This window comes from Rhinolophus hipposideros, assembly GCF_964194185.1.
Source record: "Rhinolophus hipposideros genome assembly, chromosome: 2".
Classification (NCBI taxonomy): domain Eukaryota; kingdom Metazoa; phylum Chordata; class Mammalia; order Chiroptera; family Rhinolophidae; genus Rhinolophus; species Rhinolophus hipposideros.
The window spans coordinates 62,370,689-62,390,314 of record NC_138048.1 but is presented as its reverse complement, the minus strand read 5'-3'; the positions used below and the strand labels follow the sequence as shown (position 1 = coordinate 62,390,314).

General features: G+C 38.9%; 1 protein-coding gene across 3 annotated transcripts in view; it reads left to right on the top strand.

Moving 5' to 3' along the window:
• The window catches only part of YEATS2 (YEATS domain containing 2), a 79,528-nt gene that overhangs the window by 54,142 nt on the left and 5,760 nt on the right, over positions 1–19,626 (top strand). For all 3 annotated transcript variants that reach the window (XM_081062811.1, XM_081062813.1, XM_081062812.1), the window contains 11 exons: positions 159–320; positions 1,718–1,920; positions 2,671–2,829; positions 3,817–3,993; positions 5,368–5,551; positions 9,702–9,830; positions 10,337–10,435; positions 14,824–14,926; positions 15,840–15,913; positions 17,532–17,611; positions 18,292–18,493. In XM_081062811.1, the coding sequence (XP_080918937.1) occupies positions 159–320; positions 1,718–1,920; positions 2,671–2,829; positions 3,817–3,993; positions 5,368–5,551; positions 9,702–9,830; positions 10,337–10,435; positions 14,824–14,926; positions 15,840–15,913; positions 17,532–17,611; positions 18,292–18,493 (1,572 nt within the window). The remainder of the gene's footprint in view (positions 1–158; positions 321–1,717; positions 1,921–2,670; positions 2,830–3,816; positions 3,994–5,367; positions 5,552–9,701; positions 9,831–10,336; positions 10,436–14,823; positions 14,927–15,839; positions 15,914–17,531; positions 17,612–18,291; positions 18,494–19,626) is intronic.

The window sequence follows — 19,626 nt, the reverse complement described above, 5'->3', positions numbered from 1 at the left end:
TTAAAGCATTGTGCCTCTAGTAAACAAACTTTAGAGTTTACTGTTTGCTAGTGTTTTTTAATAAATACTTTATTATTGTATTTTCATTTTAGAGAGAGCATTGCTTTCAGTTCCCTTGTATCTTACTGTTTCTCCTCTTTTTCTTTTTACCATCTTAGTAATGGCAACATTGCAGCTACCAGCCACTAACTTGGCCAACTTGGCAAATTTGCCCCCTGGCACTAAACTCTACCTTACAACCAACAGCAAAAACCCTTCAGGAAAAGGAAAGCTGCTGCTGATCCCTCAAGGAGCCATCCTGAGAGCCACCAACAATGCTAGTTAGTCCATCATTAAATTCTTTGGTTCTTGGGTCTCTGGGTATGTTCGTCTCATCCAGGGCACTTACCTGTTTCAGCAAGCATTTCCATAGCTCTGCTTGGAGGTATAATGCCCAAATGCACTTAAAACATACACATGATTAAATTAGAAGTAGCTTTAAATAGTCATTGTCTTAGCAGGTGGCACTGTTATTTTGGGTTTACCTACTCAGAGTTGGGATCTGGGACAAATTACACTGAAAAGGTATGACTACTGAGGCTGTGGGGGGAGACAGCTATGAAGTGTAAATTAAGAAGGGTTCTTTCAGTAGTATCTGAAAACTCGTGACACCTGGGGTGGTCTGTCTACTTCCAATAGCTGGAACCTATTTTTATTTTGAAGGGGCTAAGAATGGGATTGGAATCAGGTGTCTCTGCTTGCCATTTTTAAGATGTGCTGCTTACATTTGCTATGTTTGGAGATGGAAAGAGTAATAAACACAGGCTCAGCCTTAGTGTATAAGTCTTAAAGCCCTAAAGAAAGTAGGGGTTTATCTAGACTTATATAAACTTTTACTTTGACATAGTGGGTAGTGTTGAAAAGAAAAGAGTAAAAGGAATTATTTCCCTCTGAATCAGAAGTACAGTTGGTACAGCAATCAGGTTCATTAGAGATTAGCCACTCTTGCCAAAATGTAGCATGTAAGTTAATCACCATTTTTATTGGCACTAATGGGTGATTTCCAGTCTCTCACGCTGGTATTTTCTTTATACCTAAGCAATGGCATATCAAAAAGTTAGATATGTAAGAAAAGGACAGTGTAAGTATTCCAAAATTCATCAGAGAGCTACTTGGATTTTAGTTAATATACATTATGTCACCAAAAGGGGAGTAAAAAAGGTCCAACGGCTTTAAAGTAGAATTTGAAAAGCAAAAAAGAATGGGGCCTTGGAATCATAAATATGAGGAAAGTTAATTTTTTCCAAGGTGGAGTAGACCAAAAAGAGTATTATAAAATTACATAAAATTCCAGCAGTTTCACTGAAATTGAATCAGATGCCACAAAGGTTGGAAGCACTTCTCTAAGCACATTCAAATGTCGATTAAATCAAGCCAACACTTGGTTAGAAAATGTCAGTATCAGACTCTTGATCTCCCACAACTAAATCAGAACAGTTGTCAAAGATAAGTTCTTACAGCACTCAGAGCTGGACTAGTTGGCAGTCATTCAGTTGAAAATAAATAGATGTCAGTCTTCAACTCTAGGAAATCCTCACTTAAATCACAGAAAGGAGGAGGAAAACAGGAAAGGGAAAGAGCAGTGCTATAAAGGAGACGTCTCTGGGCTCACCTGTTTTTCCGTTAAGCCTCTTCTTGATACTTTTTATGATGTTGCCGTCATTCATTTTATTTGCAGACCTGCAGTCTGGCTCAGCTGCCGGAAGTGGTGGTGGTGGTGGTGGCGGTGGTGGTGGTGGTGGTGGCGGTGGTGCTGCAGGCGGAGGCGGTGGCAACAGTTCAGGAGGCGGAGCCACAGGAGGGACCCAGAGCCCCGCGGGCCCTGGAGGGATATCCCAGCACCTGACTTACACATCCTACATCCTCAAGCAGACGCCTCAGGTCTGGCCATTGTGACTGGTAGCATTTAAATCATTTAGTCATTTAATAACTGCCTTTAACTGTAGTATCTTCACATGACAGCTCAGGGGTCCGGGGTCCGTACCAACATTTTAGCCCAGTTATAAATCTGTGTTATTTTGAGCTTGTTTTGTTTTGAAAGAGGAGGAAATAGAGATGCAGAAAGACTTAAAAAACTCATCTAAGGCCTCTCTGCTAAGCCAGAGGTAGGGTTTGGATTTAGCCCGGCTCTTTGCTAATGCCTCCCTACCCATGAGGTAATAAACAGTGTTAATATGCAGTTGAAAATTTTCTCTTAGAAGGGAGTAACCGAAGAGATGGTATCAGGTTATGGTATTTGGAGTTAGGTTGGATTCAAGATTAGGAACAGGTTTCCACATTCCTTCCCCTTTTGCTAAGTCTTAGCTTTCCTCTAAGGAAAGTAATGGAATTTTGATTCCAGACGTTCTTATTGAGAAGGATGAGTAGTTAAGTCCAGCGTTGAGGACTAGATCGCAAAACTTGAGTTTCCAATAACCTGCGCTATGACTACTGTGCATTGTTTGAGAAGTAGGGATTGCTGTTGGTAGCGACACTGAGCATGGAACTGTTCTTTTTAGGTATTTTGACTAAGTTGCAGAATTGAAGGGAAGCATTGTAACTTGTAACATGGGACCTTGTGATTTAAAGGATCAAAGCAAGTTACTCGAATTTAACAAATTATTGATTAAACCTTTGTATTTTGTAACTTAGGGTACGTTTTTAGTTGGCCAGCCATCACCTCAGACATCTGGAAAACAGTTGACTACTGGGTCAGTGGTCCAAGGAACGCTGGGAGTCAGCACATCTTCCACACAAGGACAGCAAACATTAAAAGTCATCTCTGGACAAAAAACAACTTTGTTTACCCAGGTAAATACACACACACCAAATACATGGTGATTGTGGCATTTATTTACATATTTACAATTTACTTCTTTCCACAAAGAAATTAAGGTTACATAAGAAAATTAATAAAATGGTGTAAAAATATAAGAATAAAATGTTGAGATTTGGGAAATATAAGTATAATGAGAAGGTAAGGCCAGAGAGTTATTTAGATATGCAAATAGTAATGTCCTATATAGCTAATAAAATTTGCCAAAGCAAATGAGAAGCATGATCAGTTCTAAAGTTCACACTATTTGTGAGAGGATAAAAAGTAAGTACATAGTATTTCCTTAAAAGAAACAAAGATTTTCTTGCTGTTTCATTCTAAAATTTCTCTGAAGGGACTTCATATAGGAGATTCTGAATAGTGTAGTAGGTGTTTTCAGCCACACTATCCATACGGTAAGTGATGCTCTAGGAGGTTTGTGTGTGTTTCTATAGCATTCTTCAGTATAAGCCAAAGAATATGACAGAATTTTAACTGGGTGAGGGAATATCATAACCGTCTGCACAAGAATCTATAACTAGATCTCAAAATCTTACCAAATGAAACAAGCAAAGTACAGAAGGGTATAGATAGTATGACACCATTTATTTAAAACTGCATGTTTTTATGACTATATAGGTAAACAGTTCTCCAAGTATGGAATGGATATTGGATTTTTGTCATACGTACATTTAAGAGTATTTTGGACTCAATTATTTTGATAACAAATGGCCTGGTATATTTGAAGATACTGCTGCCAAGTAGTGACTTACAGTTGCATTCATTTATTCTATATTAGGAGGTAAAGGAACATTTGTAGGTAAAAAGCCATAAACTTGAAACTTTGTTGAAAAGATGAACAAACACTTCATATAGTATTGATTAGCAAGACTTTCTTGGATACGGGGCATATATAAGTAAAGAATAAGTTGTGCCTATTAACCCGGATAACGTTATTACTTCAACCCATTTTGTTTGTGCAGGCCGCCCCTGGGGGACAGGCGTCTCTAATGAAAATATCAGATGGCACATTGAAATCTGTGCCAGCCACCTCACAACTCTCAAAGCCTGGAACCACGATGCTGAGAGTAGCCGGAGGTGTCATCACAACTGCCACTTCCCCAGCTGTGGCCCTCTCAGCAAATGGTCCTGCACAACAGGTGAGAATTAGCATGACAGTAGAAAATCATAATGAAATATAAAAATAGTAAAAACAAGGAAGATATTAAACAGGCATACCAGTGCACCATATTGCTCTTTTTTAAAAATTTAAATGTAATTTACATACCCTAAAATTCACCATTTTAAAGTGTACAGTTCAGTGTTTTTTTACATTCTTAAGGTTGTGCAACCATTACCGCTGTCTAACTCTAGAACATTTTTTTACCACTCCAGAATGAAACTCTGGAGTACCCAGTAGCAGTCGGTGGACATTTGGGCTGTTTCCACCTTTTGACTATAATGAATGATGCTGCTATGAACATTTATGTACAAGTTTTTGTATAATCATATGTTTTCATTTCTCTTGGCTATGTACCTAGGAAAGGAATTACTGGGTCATATAGTAACTACTTTTAACATTTTGATGAACTGCCAAATTGTTTTCCTAAAGGGGTGTACCACTTTAGATTCCAACCAGCAACAGATGAGGGTTCCAGCTTTTCTTCATCTTTGCTGACATTTGTTCTTGTCTTTTTTTTATTATTTTTATTGCCATCCTAGTGGGTGTGAAGTCATATCTAATTATAGTTTTGATTTGTATTTCCTTGATAGCTTATAATATTTTCATGTGGTTTTTTTTTGCCGTTTGTAAATCTTTGGAGAAATATCTTTTCAGATCCTTTGCCCATTACTTAGTTGCGTTATTTATTGTCTTTTTATTATTGATTTGGAAAAACAATGTAATATGGCCATAAAATTGACTATCATTCAGCTGTAAAAAGAAATGAAGTCCTGATACATGCTGCAACATACTTTCACCAGAAGCTTTTCCCAATACTCTCCCCTCCTCACCCCTAGAAGAGGTAGTCACTTTCCTCTCATTTGTGGTAGAACTTTGTACCTCTGCCTGCTACGACATCATCATAATTTGGTAACCCTCTCCCTAAAGGCTTTTGTCTCTGGGCCATGTAGTGGATGTTTGTTGAATGATTGTGACTAAAGTTAAAACATTATAGTGAGTTTTTAGTAAAGCTCATTTTATTCCAGTTTTACAATGAGATTATATCCATCCTCCTTTTTTGGTGTTAAAACATCCTTTTGTAAAGTAATATAATAGGTGGTGAATTTTTTTTTTTTTTAATGTGGTAACCCTGTGATATCTCCTCATTCTAAAATTTTCCTGGTCCATGAAATCTAAAAGTGTAGGAGCCACTGAACTAGAGAAGAAATCTTTTTAAAAGGCATGACATTTCAAAGGTAGGTAATAATAGCTAATAGGTAATATTTATTGAGTATGCTACATGGCAGTCACCGTTCTAAGTTACACTGCTTTCTTTTTAATTTCTGTTATATCTGGCCCTGTGGGTGAGCAGTCAGAAGGAACAGCTCCCAGTTCATCATCTACTGTAGGTTCTGTAATGAAAACTTCTGGGCAGCAACAAGTGTGTGTGAGCCAGGCCACCGTGGGAACCTGCAAGGCTGCTGTTCCCTCCGTCATCAGTGCCACGTCCCTGGTGTCCACAACAAACCCCATCTCCGGAAAAGCCACAGTGTCAGGTCAGCTGTATCATAGTGATGTTATTTCTCTCTCCCTTCTTTGGGCTGGAATATTTTTGGAAGGTCTTAAACAATATTTTGTAATAAGTTGTTAAAAATAATTAAGTCAGCAACGTTTTCCAGGTAGCTTCTTTTTAAATAAATTATTCTTATTTAAAAATCTATAAATTTTTAAGTCTGAGATGGTTTTGTAGATTGAATAATAATTTTTTAATGATATAATAAAACCGTAGCCATCTGGAAACCTATTGGATATTTTAGCTGCTTTCTTAATGTTATTTTGTCGAGACCTTAAAGTATCAGGTTTTTGGTTTTTTTATTAGTTTTAAATGGAACTCATTATAAAATGTCACATGTCTTTGCTTTCACAAACGAAGCGTATGAAATATAAATTAGCCTTGGTGACTCCAAGTCATGATTTTTAACATTAGTTATTATGTTAGGTAGTGTTGGAGTGACATGCTTGAGGTCTAGTAAGATGCACGATATCTTTGTGCCCACACTATAGGGCCCCAGAAAAATGTACCTTTTACTTTGTTGGATAATATACAGCACAAATCCTAGAGCTAGGTTTCCTTAGTTAAAATAACTTGCTTCAGTTTCCTTGGCTGTAAAATGAGGCTGATAATAATACCTACCTCATAAAGTTGAGAGGATTAAATGAGTTACTGTGTAAATTCATGTCTGACATGCAGTACCATTGTATAACTAATTGCTGCTGTTATTATTTTCAGTGTTATCGTAGTTGTTAGTCCATATTCCCTTATCTGCAATTCTAACTTCCAAAGAGTTGTTTGAAAACCAAAGTTGTTTTTTTTTCAGAACTGATTTTAGGGTGAAATCTGACCTCCATTAACAAACTATTTATGCTACTTGATACGAACATTCGTGTTTTGTCACAGAAATATTAATGTGTTTGATTACACCCTGCTGTCCCAGATGCCATGGACTGTTATACAACATTGTTTCTCAAACTTGAGAGATCAGTTTTGTTTTTCTAATCCAGTACAGATACTTCTGTAAAATAAAATGAAAATGTCACAGCAATGCCAAATTGTAACAAAAGTTTCTGAACACTCTTAATTTCTGTATTAATGTAATAGATTAATGTCAGATTGATAAGAGTATGCCAACTGGCACTGATAAACAAACTGAATATCATTGATATATATTACATATAACATATAATTAATATATATATATATATATATATATATATATCCCCACACGAACATACATATGAATGAATACACACACATACCTTATTATCTTTAGATAAAAGATTGTGGATATTGTTGTTCTCTATTGTTATAATCACTACATTCCATACATGATTCTAAACCAAGCGCCTATGTTTTGTTTGTTTGGGGGTAGAGACCAAAAGGTTAAGACCAATATATTTTTCCCATGACTTCCACCTCCCAGTGAAAACTGATGGAGTTCTAGCACAGGGAGTGCTTGCTCTACTAACTGAATGTTTGGAAGCACTGTGTCAGGACTGGAGTAGAAATAGAAGGAATTACTGTTGTAAGAAATGAATGCCCTCCCCTTTTCTGATTACATTTTTAATATGTAATAAATGAAGTCTCCCTGCTTTAAGTTCTAATTTCATTAGATGCTGCTGATGAAACTTTCCATATCGTATTTAGAATCCAACTATTTCGTATTGACCATGAATTTTTAAATTAAATTGTGTGTGTGCTTTATAGACTATTGTGAACAAGGTCAGTCACCATTGTGACTGGAGCAGAGTGAGCAAGGGAAAGAGTGCAAGGAGATGAAATCAGAGTGATGGGGGCCAAATCACCTAGCGCCTTTGTGGGTCATTGTAAGAACCTTTACTCCAAGGGAAGCCACTGGAGGGCTTTAAGCTAGGGAGTAACATGATCTGTGTTGCCCTTTAACAGGCTCACTGGCTGCAGCCTTTAGACTAAACTATGGGGCACAAAGTGGAAGCGGGGAACAGACCAAGAAATAGACACTAAGAAAGAAAATTCGGTGACATCTCAGGGAGCTCGGCTAAAAGGAGTTCCAAAAAGAAAACAGAAAATAGTGGGAAGGACATAAATGATCCAAGAAATGAAACAATATATCCCAGAATTGAAGGGCACGAACCTCCAGGTTCAAAAGGCACAGTGTCCAACACAATGAATAAAAGATGGTTCACATGGAGGCACAATGAAATCAGAACACCAGGGACAAAGAGAAGATCTTAAAAGCTGTCAGAGAAAGAAGTTCAGAAATTACGTTATCATTGGACTTACCAGTAAAAATGCTGGAAGCTAGAATACTGCTTTTCAAAATTAGGGGAAAGTTACTTTCTGTTTAGAATTCTGTAGTCAGCCAGTACTGAATGTGAGAGGAGAAATGTTTTCTGACGGGCAAAGTTTCAAATATATTTCCTATGCACCCTGTCTCACGATGTTACTAAAATATGTTTTATCAGAGTGAAGAGGTGTCAACCAAGAAAGAGGAAGATAAAAGGATCCAATGTAGAAGGAAGGCAAAAGGGACTTCCCGGGTAACAGTGAAGGATGTCCCCAGGATGAGAGCTTTGCCACCGGCCTAGAAAGCAACAGTCCAAATTGGAGCAGATCAGAGAGTTCCAGGAAGGCTCTCTCTTCTAAAAATGGGAACTGTGAATTATTTAGAGATTTGATTATGTGGAGAATTGTATTAAGGGGTAATTTGTAGCATTCTTGAAGGAGGTGGGAAGACTGAGTAAGCTGTTGAAAGAGAACTAAGCAAATGAAAAAATGGGAAATTATTAAGCCTGGAAGATAAAATGTAATCATAGTATTATGGTATTCTTTGGATCAATAGAGAACAATACTGGGGCATTAAGAAAGAAAGGGTGTGAGTGCCTTAAAATGCTTATCTACCCTAATAGTAAGTCAGTCTATAGCATCAAAATGTTACATCATAATGAATCAAGGCCTACAGTATACACATTCTTTTAAAACTACTGAAGATAAATATTAAAAGAACCAAAGGACCAAAACGATTAAAAGTGCATGCTACTGGGGAATTAGATGAGGCTAGAGAGGTAGAACAAAGGATGGTTGTTTTTAGTTTTAAGCCCATTAGCGCTTTTTACTTTTCAGCTGACAGGCGTATAATATTTTAATAAAAATCAGAATTTTAAAGATATGAAAACACCGGGTCATTGTATATATTTTCTGGGGGCACATCTCCATAAATATTTGTAACTTAACTGATCTAACACTCATCTTTTCCAAAGAAAGACTTTCTTGTTTAGTTAAGACTTTGTTCTAGAAAGTATTTAAGATGATTCCTTTCCTTAAACCAACTGCTTTCCAGTGCCTTCAAGTATCTTTAGCCACTGATGCTGTTTTTAAGTAAATGTTATAACGTGTTTGCGTTGTGTCTTGTGAGCTCTCTCACAGTAAAAGCCCTTGGTCATTTTTTTACTGACCCTCCGACTGCCTAGAATAGTTCCGTAATGGAAATGGGAATATGGAAATGACCTTTAAAGGAAAGTGGGAGAGGATGACTCTTTCTAAAATGACAAATTGAAACTATCTGATGTTTGAAAAATAGGGGCTGCACAGATAGGAAATTATAAGGTATGATGAGTAGAGAGATTAGCTATGTGGGGATGGTGTGAAAGAGATGCAGATATATTGGGACCAGATTAAAATGGACTCTGAATGCTTTGAAACTAATTTTGGAAACACTCTCTAGGCAGTCAGGAGCCAGAGAAGGTTTTTAAATGGGAAAATGACAATTATCCAAATCAAAATACAGAATTTTATATCATTTACACCTATCACAGCTATACATAAAACAAATTGTTGTGGAAAACAAACATGGAAAAGAACTAAAAGTGTTCAATACTGATTGTCTCTGCAGTAGGCTCTGGGTGAATCTCTCTCTCTTCTGTTAGTTCTGCTTTTCCAAAAATTTCTATATTTGTGATTGCGAGGTAAAAATAAATCATTATTGTCGTAGCATTGTTTCATTGTGAACTCGGCCACAACCATTGCCTCATGCTCCCAGCTCTTTGTTTATTGAAAGGGTAAATGTCCTAAGAAGGTCCTCGCATGAGACAGTAAGAATGCCAAAGAGAGCAGGAACTTTAAGGAAGCGCCTGATCTTCCGCTTGGCCTTCTCGTCCCCCTTGTTTTAGGGCTGTTAAAGATTCACTCCAGTCAACCCAGTGCTCAGCAGGCTGTCCTCGCCATCCCCAGCCAGCTCAAACCACGCAGTGTAAATACATCCGGGGCTGTGCAGACTGTACTGATGCCAGTGAATAAAGGTAAGTCCTTCACTGTGGGCCTATCGTATGTGCTTGTCTCTAGGTCTGTCTAGGGAGAAAGTCCGTATTCTGTCAGTTGGTTCTGCTCCGCCCACGTACAGCTTGCCCGTTAGCGGTCGCAGTGTTCCCTGGCTCCCTGAACTCTAGAGCACCAACTCGAGGACTGAAAGTAAAACCCAAATGATCCATTGGCTTCTAATAGCTGCCCATTTCTAAAGCTAAGTAGAGGGGGGAACATTTTGGGTATTTATGAGAGTTCAGGTTAATTGGATTTTTATTTTTTTAATGACAAGCCCCCATTTCCACAGTTGAAAATAATGGCTCAGTTACCCTGTACTAATAGTAAACAACCCACCTGTCAAAATCCCGTTATTAAAAAAGGACCCTACCATTTCTGTTGTACTGAGATTGTTTTTGTGCTGTTAGTTTAAAATGGGGCTCTCACCAGGGAGTTAGAGCATCCTCATTTAAATAATGTCTATATCCCCTCCTTTTTTGCCTGTTAGTGGTTCAGTCATTTTCTGCCAGCAAATCACCTACAGTTCTGCCTGTAGCTGCCCCAGCACCAGTTGTCCCCAGCTCCGCTCCAGCAATTGTTACAAAAGGTATGTAATTTTACACAGTGTATTTGCCCACAAGTTTTATGCGAGACATTGCTGTAATCTGAGTCCCTTGAATTTTCTGCGTCTGTGAATCAGTCACCTCAGAAATAGGTACTGTTTATGTAGCAGACTTGACATTGAGAAAAACATACAGATATGTGAAGCATCATTTCTGTCCTCCAAGAACTTATAACCAGGTTGAAGAGAGTAAGCAATGATTGATAAATGCAGGATACATGTTCTGGAAAGTGAATGCTGAAATATTTCAATCTTGGATGTCTGATCAGGGTTGGTGGGGAGAGGACTTTGTGTGGGACATGGACTAACCTGGACTTTCAAAGAGTAAAGCATTTGCAGCTGTGGAGCAGTCAGGGCATGGCAGGTTACGGGGACAGATAATCCACTCTTAGTTGGGAAGTAGATCAATTAAAGGGACTCATCTGGGGTATACGGCCATGGTAAAGGAGCTTTAGATAGGGCCAGACTTTGGCAAGCTGGTAGTGAGGACATTTCTGACTGTTGAGTAGATTAAGTTAGTGCGGTGACTATTGAGTAGATTAATTAGAGCAGCACATTTTGACATCGATAACATCTGTAATAGTGGTGATAGCTGCCTTGTGTAGCCGAAAATGTACCAGGCACATGCTAGCTGCTTTATATATGTCACTGATTATCACAGTACTTCAGAATAGCTATTATGCCCATTTTGCAAATGAGAAAACTGAAGTCTGGAGGTACTAAACGTACACTTCTCAAGTATAGAAAGCTGGGAAACAGTGCAGTTGGAATTTGAACTATGTCTGCTTTTCAGGCGTGCCAGGATTCTGCATAACCATCTTGAGATGAGGTAGACTTGTAACTTACAGCATGACCATCTAAAGCAGGCGTTGGACAACTAGTCTGTTACCTGTTTTTTAAATAAAGCTTTATGGACATACAGCCATGCCCATTCATGTACATATTGTCTGTGGATGTGTTGCAACCTCAGAGTTGAAACTAGTTAAGTTCCAACTGAGATAAAGACTCACAAAGCCTACAATATTTACTAATTAGTCCTTCATAGGAAAAGTTTGCCAACCCCTGATCAAGATAGCTGATGATAAAAATGCTGGACCAGCATTTCTCCTCAGTAGTAGGTATATGCCTTCCTTATGTAGATTCTGATTCCATTAATTTTGGACTGGGGCCAGAACATCTCTGTTTTGATTTTAATTGAGGTAAAATTTTATATAGTGAAATACCATTTGATGAGTTTGGACAAGTATATAAACCCATGTAACCAACATCCCATTTAAGATATAGAAATTTCTGTCACCTTGTGTCCCTTCCAGTCAATTCCCACCCCCTACAGGCAACCACTGCTCTGATTCCTAGTACAATAGATTAGTTGTCTGTTTTCCAAGTTTATGTGAATGGAAGGACATGTATTCTTTTGTATCTGGTTTCATTTATTCACCATAATGTTTTGAGATTCATCCATGATACTGAGCGGTATTCCACATTGTAGGAACATACCATAATTTATCCTTTCTCTTGTTGGTGGACATTGGAGTTGTTTCCAGTCTGGGGCTATTATGTACAAGTCTTTGAGAGTAGATGTTTCATTTTTCTGATAGAATAGCTGTCTCAACCTGCAAATGATGATTATATAATTCTGTTATTGAGTGCCAGATTAGAGTGAGTATACTTGTACCTGTAGCACTGGAGTAGCTGAACTTTTTCTGAGGACTTCCTTCTGTTTATTGAAGTCTTGGAATCACTAGGGGTTGGGAGAATATGTAATGCAGTGAAATTCGCAAGGTTACTCAGTATAAATATAAAAATAATTTTAATTTCTATATAGATATTAAATGCTGACAACCGGCTAAACATTTCTGAGAGAAATTAAAAAGACCTAAATAAATGGAAGGATATACCATTATAAATATAATAAATTATGGGTAATTTATTATAAATATAATACATCATACTTATTGAAAGACCTGATGTTAACAATTCTCCAACCAAAAATGACATATAAATTCAACACAGCACAATCAGAATCTCTATAGTGTTGTTTCTGTGTGTAGGGAGAAATTGGCAAGCTAAATCTAAAATGTGTAAGTAAACAAAGACCTAGAGTAGCTGAGACAATTTTAAAGAACAAAAAGCTAGGGGATTTAGATAACGAGATATATATACTATAAAGCTGCAGTAATTGAGACAGTGTGGTCTTGGTTCAAGAACAGACAGACTAATGGAACAGAAAAGAAAGCCCAGAAATAGACTTATACATATATATGGTCACCTGACTTACGACCAATTTCTTTTCAATAAGTAGTGCTGACTTAATCCATTTGGGAAAACAGTGAACTTTGGCTCCTACCTTACACTATAAAGAAAAATTAATTTGAGTTGGATCATAGACCTAAATGTGAAAGGTAAAATAGTAAAAGCTTCTAGAAGAGAATATGAAAATAACTTTCTGACCTTGAGCAGAGAACACACACAGTTAGCCATAAAAGAAAAGATTGATAAATTGGACTTTATTAACATGGGAACCTCACTTCATCAGAGGGACAAAATTAAGAGTGAAATCATGCCACAGACTCGAGGATATTTGCAATAGATACATCTAACAAAGGGGTCACATACAGAGTATACACACAACTCCTAAAAATCAATATGAAAAAGATGGACACTAGTGCTCGCTTCGGCAGCACATATACTAAAATTGGAACGATATAGAGAAGATTAGCATGGCCCCTGCGCAAGAATGACACGCAAATTCGTGAAGCATTCCATATTTTTCAAATTGGTAGTTACAAAATAGTCATGGGGATGAAGGGTATAGCATAAGGAATATAGTCAGTAATATTGTAATAACTATATATGGTATCAGATGGGTACTAGATTTATTGGGGTGATCACTTCGTAAGTTATACAAATGTCTAATCACTGTTATACACCTGAAACTAATATACTATTGTATATCAACTGTAATTAAAAAATAAAACAATTATTTCAAAAATAAATAAATAGCAGTATGCCCCATTAAATATGAATGTCAGATTTTAAAAAAAAAGATGGACACTAGTTTTTTTAAATGTGATATGAAAAGTTGTTCAGTCTCATATGTCATTAAGGAAATGCAAATTGAAATCATTGTGAGACACCATTCTGTCACAAACATTAAAAGGATGAGCAACGTCAAGTGTAGGCAAGGGTGTGAAACAGCTCAAACTCGCACACACTGTTGGTGGGACTAAAAATTGATATAATCACTTTGGAAAGCAGTCTGACAGTTTCTAATAAAATTAGAGATACATCTGCCCTATGTCCCAGCAGATCCACTTCTAGGAAATGTGTGCATACATCTACCAAAAGACATACAAGAACGCCCGTCCCACTGTTATTTTTCATAGCTAAAAAGATGGCGACACAAACAAGTATGTACAGTATGATTCCAGTTACATGCAATCCAGAGTGGACAAAAGGAGGTGACCTTTGGTAGGGGTGACCTGCCGAAAGCATAAGGGAGCCTGGTTGAAGACTGGAAATACTGTGTCTTTGAGTGGTAGGTGTATATATAGGTGAAGTTTATTGACCTGTGCACTTAATTTTTGTGCACTTTATGCTAGTTATATATCAATAAAAAGGGGGGGGGGGAGATGTAGCTCTCATTTGTAGATCCGTTATAGGAAACTAATGAAAGATATTGAAAAGGGAAATGACCTTTAGGAAAATTTTCTGGTGCTGATGTACAAGATGGATTGTAAGGGGAAGAGATTGAAGGCAGGGAAGCTGATACAGAAGCTAGTGTGTGGTCCTGGTTTGTTGATCAAGGAAGACTATAGAAGTAAAGGAAGACACGTGCGCCTATCTTCTATCAGGAACAGATTTAGTAATATTAAAAGCCTGATGTTATAATCTTGGATATTTCCTAGCACAGAGGATCTAGATGATTTTTGCTTTCTGGCTTATATGTCAGACACTGAAATAATGCTGAAAGTTGATAAACGCAGCAGAAGAGATGATATCCAAAAGGATATTAGAGCTTAGAACAGGCCAGTGTTGTGTTTTAATATGACATTGTTCAAGTGTGTGTATAGGGTGGGGGATCTTACATAGCAATGTTGTTGGCCCTTTAAGAAATGTCTACAGAGCCATTTTAGTGTCCTGCCTTGTCACGAGCCTGGCGTTGCTCCCCATGAGACCTATACTAACAGTTCTTCCCTTGTCTGCTGACCCTGTGCTGAGAGGCGCCATCTCAGTCCCCTGGCTGTGTCCCTACAACAGCTGGTGCGGTAGTTTCCTCACTGAGTTTCAATGGAAGGGCTTTTGTTGCTGCCTGCACGTGTCCTTTCATCATTGAACCTAACAGCTCTCTTTTTGTTATTCTTCCCTTGTAGTGAAGACTGAACCAGAAACTCCTGGGCCAAGCTGCCTCTCTCAGGAGAGTCAGACAGCGGTGAAAACAGAAGAAAGTTCTGAGCTTGGAAACTATGTCATTAAGTAATTATTTCAGTCTTTTCTAAGGGAGTTGTGCTTTGGATATTTTTATGATACTTTTCTAAAAACCATGCCTGTGACAGTATATGTAGAGTTGTGTGTGTGTGGAGATAAGTCCCTTGATGGGTGGATACCTTCTGTGTGCAGTGAACAAGAATTACCACTTGACGCACAGCTCAAGGGTCTCAGTTACACAATGATGTGACCTAGAGGTGGCACATGATTTGCCGCCTCAGAAGCCTCAGGGGGAATTACAGATCTCCCTCCAGTTGAGTTTGCCAGAATGTACTTTTTTTTGGCTGAATCCTTGAGTATGAGATTCCTCATGATGCAATTACTCAGGTGTGTACACATTTTGTGTCGAAGTATCCACTTACCTACCTAATTTTAAATAGCTCTCTTTTCCTGGGCCATATGCACTCATTACCTCTTCTGGAAATACTTCATGAGATTTCCCAGTTTCCAAATTGGGAACCCAACTCTGACCACATATTTTGATGTATCTCAGATTGTTGGCAACAATAGAAAAATAGGCACTTTCACATGATAGGTGACAGCATGAGCTGTAATAACCAACCTGAAGATAGGTATTTGTATGGCAGCATTTTATCACACAGTGGCAGTCACACTGAGGAGGGATTAGTGGCTATTTACAAATATAGACAAAATGTGATACTTACATCAGTTGCTATTCCTGGGGTCTCATCTGTTTATTTAGTCTTGATGTTTTCTTTTTAAGCATAGAGTGACCTTCGGTTATAAAGAAGGCTATCTATGAAAGGAAAGATCTGTCAATACAATCGGTTTAAGTTTTAATTCCCTCAGAAAAGGGGAATATGAACATAAATTCGTGTCTATATATGGCCAGAAATTGCTGTGTATATTTACAACCTTCATTTTCTTTTATCCTTCTCAGAATAGACCATTTAGAGACTATCCAGCAACTCTTAACAGCAGTAGTAAAGAAGATCCCATTAATCACTGCAAAAAGTAAGACACTTTTACTAAATATATGGATGCGTTGTATTTTTTTAAGAAGTGAACTACTTGGGATGTTGAGTCCACTTGGATCAGTTGTATGTAAATTAAAACTGATGTGGTAGTTATCTTAGGAGGTTTTTGCTATAGCTGTTGCTCATTTGCAGGGTTTTAGAATTCAAAATATCTTGATCAACCAGTTAGTCTTACTGTCTTCACTGTGTTTGAGCTGTAGAAGGAATTTTTTACATTTATTTTTGTATATAAATCATAAAACTGCATTTGTTTTTTGTTTTTTTGTTGTTTTTGTTTTTTTTATTGGGGAATATTAGGGAACAGTGTGTTTCTCTAGGGCCCATCAGCTCCGAGTCCAGTCACAATTTTCAGTCTTTAGTTGCAGGGGGCTCAGCCCACCAACCCACGTGGGAATTGAACTGGCAACCCTGTTATTAACAGCTCGAATTCTAACCAACTGAGCCATCCGGTGGCCCCGCAAACTGCATTAGTTTTTAATGCTTATTAATAAGGAAAGAAAGGAACACTTGCCTACAATGGGCCAGACTCTGTGTAGCCCTGTTACATTTACTGTCTTATTTAATCCCAGTCTGTTGTGGGATAGGTGATGTCATCTCTGTTTAACAGATGAGCAAATCAAGGATAAGCAAGAATGAGTAACTTGCTCACGATCACTAGCTGTGGGTGCTGAGGCAGGATACAGCCCAGCTCTCTCTGACTCCAAAGCTATTCTTTCCTCTCCCATTCACTGTCACTCTTTGCAGAAATGCACGATGATCACGGCCTCCAACAGTGAAGTCTGCTCTGTCACTGCCCGTTGTTAGCTAGCCTGAATAATTGGCTTCTCAGCCCCAGTGGTTCTGACAGAATTGATCGTCCTTAGGTGTGTGCTGTCGGTCAAGATTACGTGGACATTTAGAGGAAGTGATGAGCAGATTGTATCATATTCATGGGAATATGAAAACAATAGGCCAAGTACAGACTACCCTGCTTATTTTTTTTTTTCCCAACTCTAATAGCAAATAAATTATTTTTTTTTTCTTGGTTGAAGTTTGAGGGGTCATTTTGAGGTAGTTCAAAGTAATGACATTTTCCTAGGCCAGCAGAATAAAATTCAAAAATCTTTCTCCTTCTTCCTCTCTCCTTCCTACCCTTCCTCCCCTTTTTAAATTTAGATACAAACACAAATATTAAAGCTGAAAGGCAGTTCAGAAACCATCTTTCCCAACGCTCTCGTTTTACAGAGAAGAGAACAAGCCCAGAGAGGTGATGTAGGTCGCCCACGGCCACTGAGTGAGTTCATGGCAGTGCCGGGGCTTGAGCGCAGGGCTCCTGGCTCCCAGTGGAATGCCATTTCCACTCATTTTAATAGCCTCGTGGCAGTAGATTCTTTCTCTACCAAAGCTGATTGCCCAAGAAGAGGTGTAGTTTTGAGTACACACTTCTCTTTTAAGACAAAGCCCATCTTCTGTGTTACACTGCATCTGAACTTGCCCGGTTAGGAGCAACTCCAGTAAAGAGGTCCGGAGAAACTTTTGGACATGACTCCAGCAGATAAGATTTGATTGCGATCGTAACAATTTTATTCAGAGTTGGCTGGATATGTGCATCCTAGGTGAAGATGCCAGCTGTTTTTCTGCGAAGTCTGTGGAGCAGTATTATAGCTGGAACATTGGAAAGAGGAGAGCTGCTGAGGTAATCCCATGTCTGCCTATTTGATATGCAGCCACCACTGAGAGCCTGTGTGGGGAAAGCCAAAACACATGCGTTCTGGCTGCTTCCATAAGCCTTGTCATATGGAACAGTGATAAAATTTGCCGCATATTTTGTTAAGTATTTGATGGTAGAATTTGTTTCTCGGTTAAAAATCTCATTCTTCAAACATTTGTAGCTGGCTTTTGAAAAGTCTACTTTCTTTTCTTGCATTGGAAAAAGTCTCAACTTTTTTAATGAATTTCAATATATTAAAATTAAATCAAGTATTTATTGAGTGTGTACAACATGGTAGCTACTCTGCCAGCCAGTGGGATTCTAAGAGGAAATCGCATGTAAAGGCATGTTTTCAGGGCGCTATGAGCAAGTCAAGATAATGGGTTCGGGGAAGGTAGGGGTTGGAGGGGAAGTGGGAGGTTATAGGTTGAGACCAAGGGAAAACTTTATAGGCCAAAGGTTGGAGATACATTTAATTTTATTATATAAGCATTAGGTAGAAATTCTTTTACTATCGTTTTACTGAGGAGTAACACAATCAGATTTGTTTTTATTAGGAAAAAATGATTCTAACAAGTTAGTGTGGTGATTTACGATTGGGTGATTTGTTTGAACATGCTGCTAAGTTGAGGAATTTGATTATGGTTCCAAAACATGTCTTTAAGTGGCAAAGAGCAATGACAATGCGAAAAGTCTTACAAGAAATACTGGAGAAGAACGCAAGGTTTCACCACCTGACTCCCCTTAAAACCAAGCACGTTGCTCACTGGTGTCGCTGCCACGGCTACACCCCCCCGGATCCAGAGAGCCTGCGGAACGACGGGGACTCTATTGAGGATGTGCTGACCCAGATCGACAGCGAGCCGGGTAAGCCTTCAGGGGACTCAGCATCGTCGGCACTGTGGGGTGTCTGCACACGGCACGCTGGCATCTCTTCAGTCGCCATGGTTCTGGGACCCTTCCAATGGTAGCAGTTTACCCAGGACTTGAGGAGTTACTGTGGAGAACAGGAGCCTGCTCCCCTCCAGCCATGTGTCCCACCCGTGCCCCTGCAGCACAGTCCCTACAGAACTGTCGATGCCCGAGAGTTGTACCCCAGCAGGAATGTTCTGGCGCAGGCCGTACGATAGGCGTGCTCTGTTTGTTCAGGAGTCTCCCACCTGGCATCATTTCTCCTTGGGAGACTTTGCAAGCCCACCTCCTTTCCTCCAGGTACTAGTGACTTCTTCCTTTGTGACCTTATAACCCCTCAAAGATGAGTCTTTTCAAACTCCTTGAAGTTGGGGACACTATCTTATCTGTTACTTTTATCTCCGAACCTAGCTAGAAAGTGTACTGCCCAGTGTTGGGGACATAGATGTAAACAACTGATAATGTTGCAGATAAAATGAATTGTTTTATGACAAAGACACAAGCAGTGGTGCTGGATGGAGGGTTAAGGGGACAAGGGAGCAGAGCATAAAAGACATACGGGGAGAATACTTTGAGTTTCGCCTTGAAGAAACTCAGCCCCATTGCTGTAGAAAAACAGAAGCTCCACCTCCCGGTCCGAGGGAACCTGGAGCACAGGGAGGGTGTGGGGGGTCCTTCAAGACTTAGTGCAAATCCCGTTTTCTCCACGAAGCTTTCCTGAGAGCTTCTGTTCTCTGATCTCCAGCAGCACTTAATATCAGAACCTTGAGGATTGTTCAGATTTACGTATCTAAGCTTCTTTGGAGCGCAGAGACCGCGTAGGTTACATCATGCTTCACTGGTCATATATAGAAAGCATGATTTTTTACATACACTGGGCTTTCTGTTAATATGACTGATTAATTTGTGAGCACCCACCGAGTCAATAAAACAGAAGAACCCAGGAGCTGGATGCCCTGCTGCCATCCTGCTGGGTGCCTGTAAGCCCTTCTTGTGCCTGGTCTGGACCTCACTCGTTTACCCAAAAAGTGAAAGGGATGCACTAAAAGATTCCCAGGACTCCTGCTAGCTTTAAAGTTCTAATACTC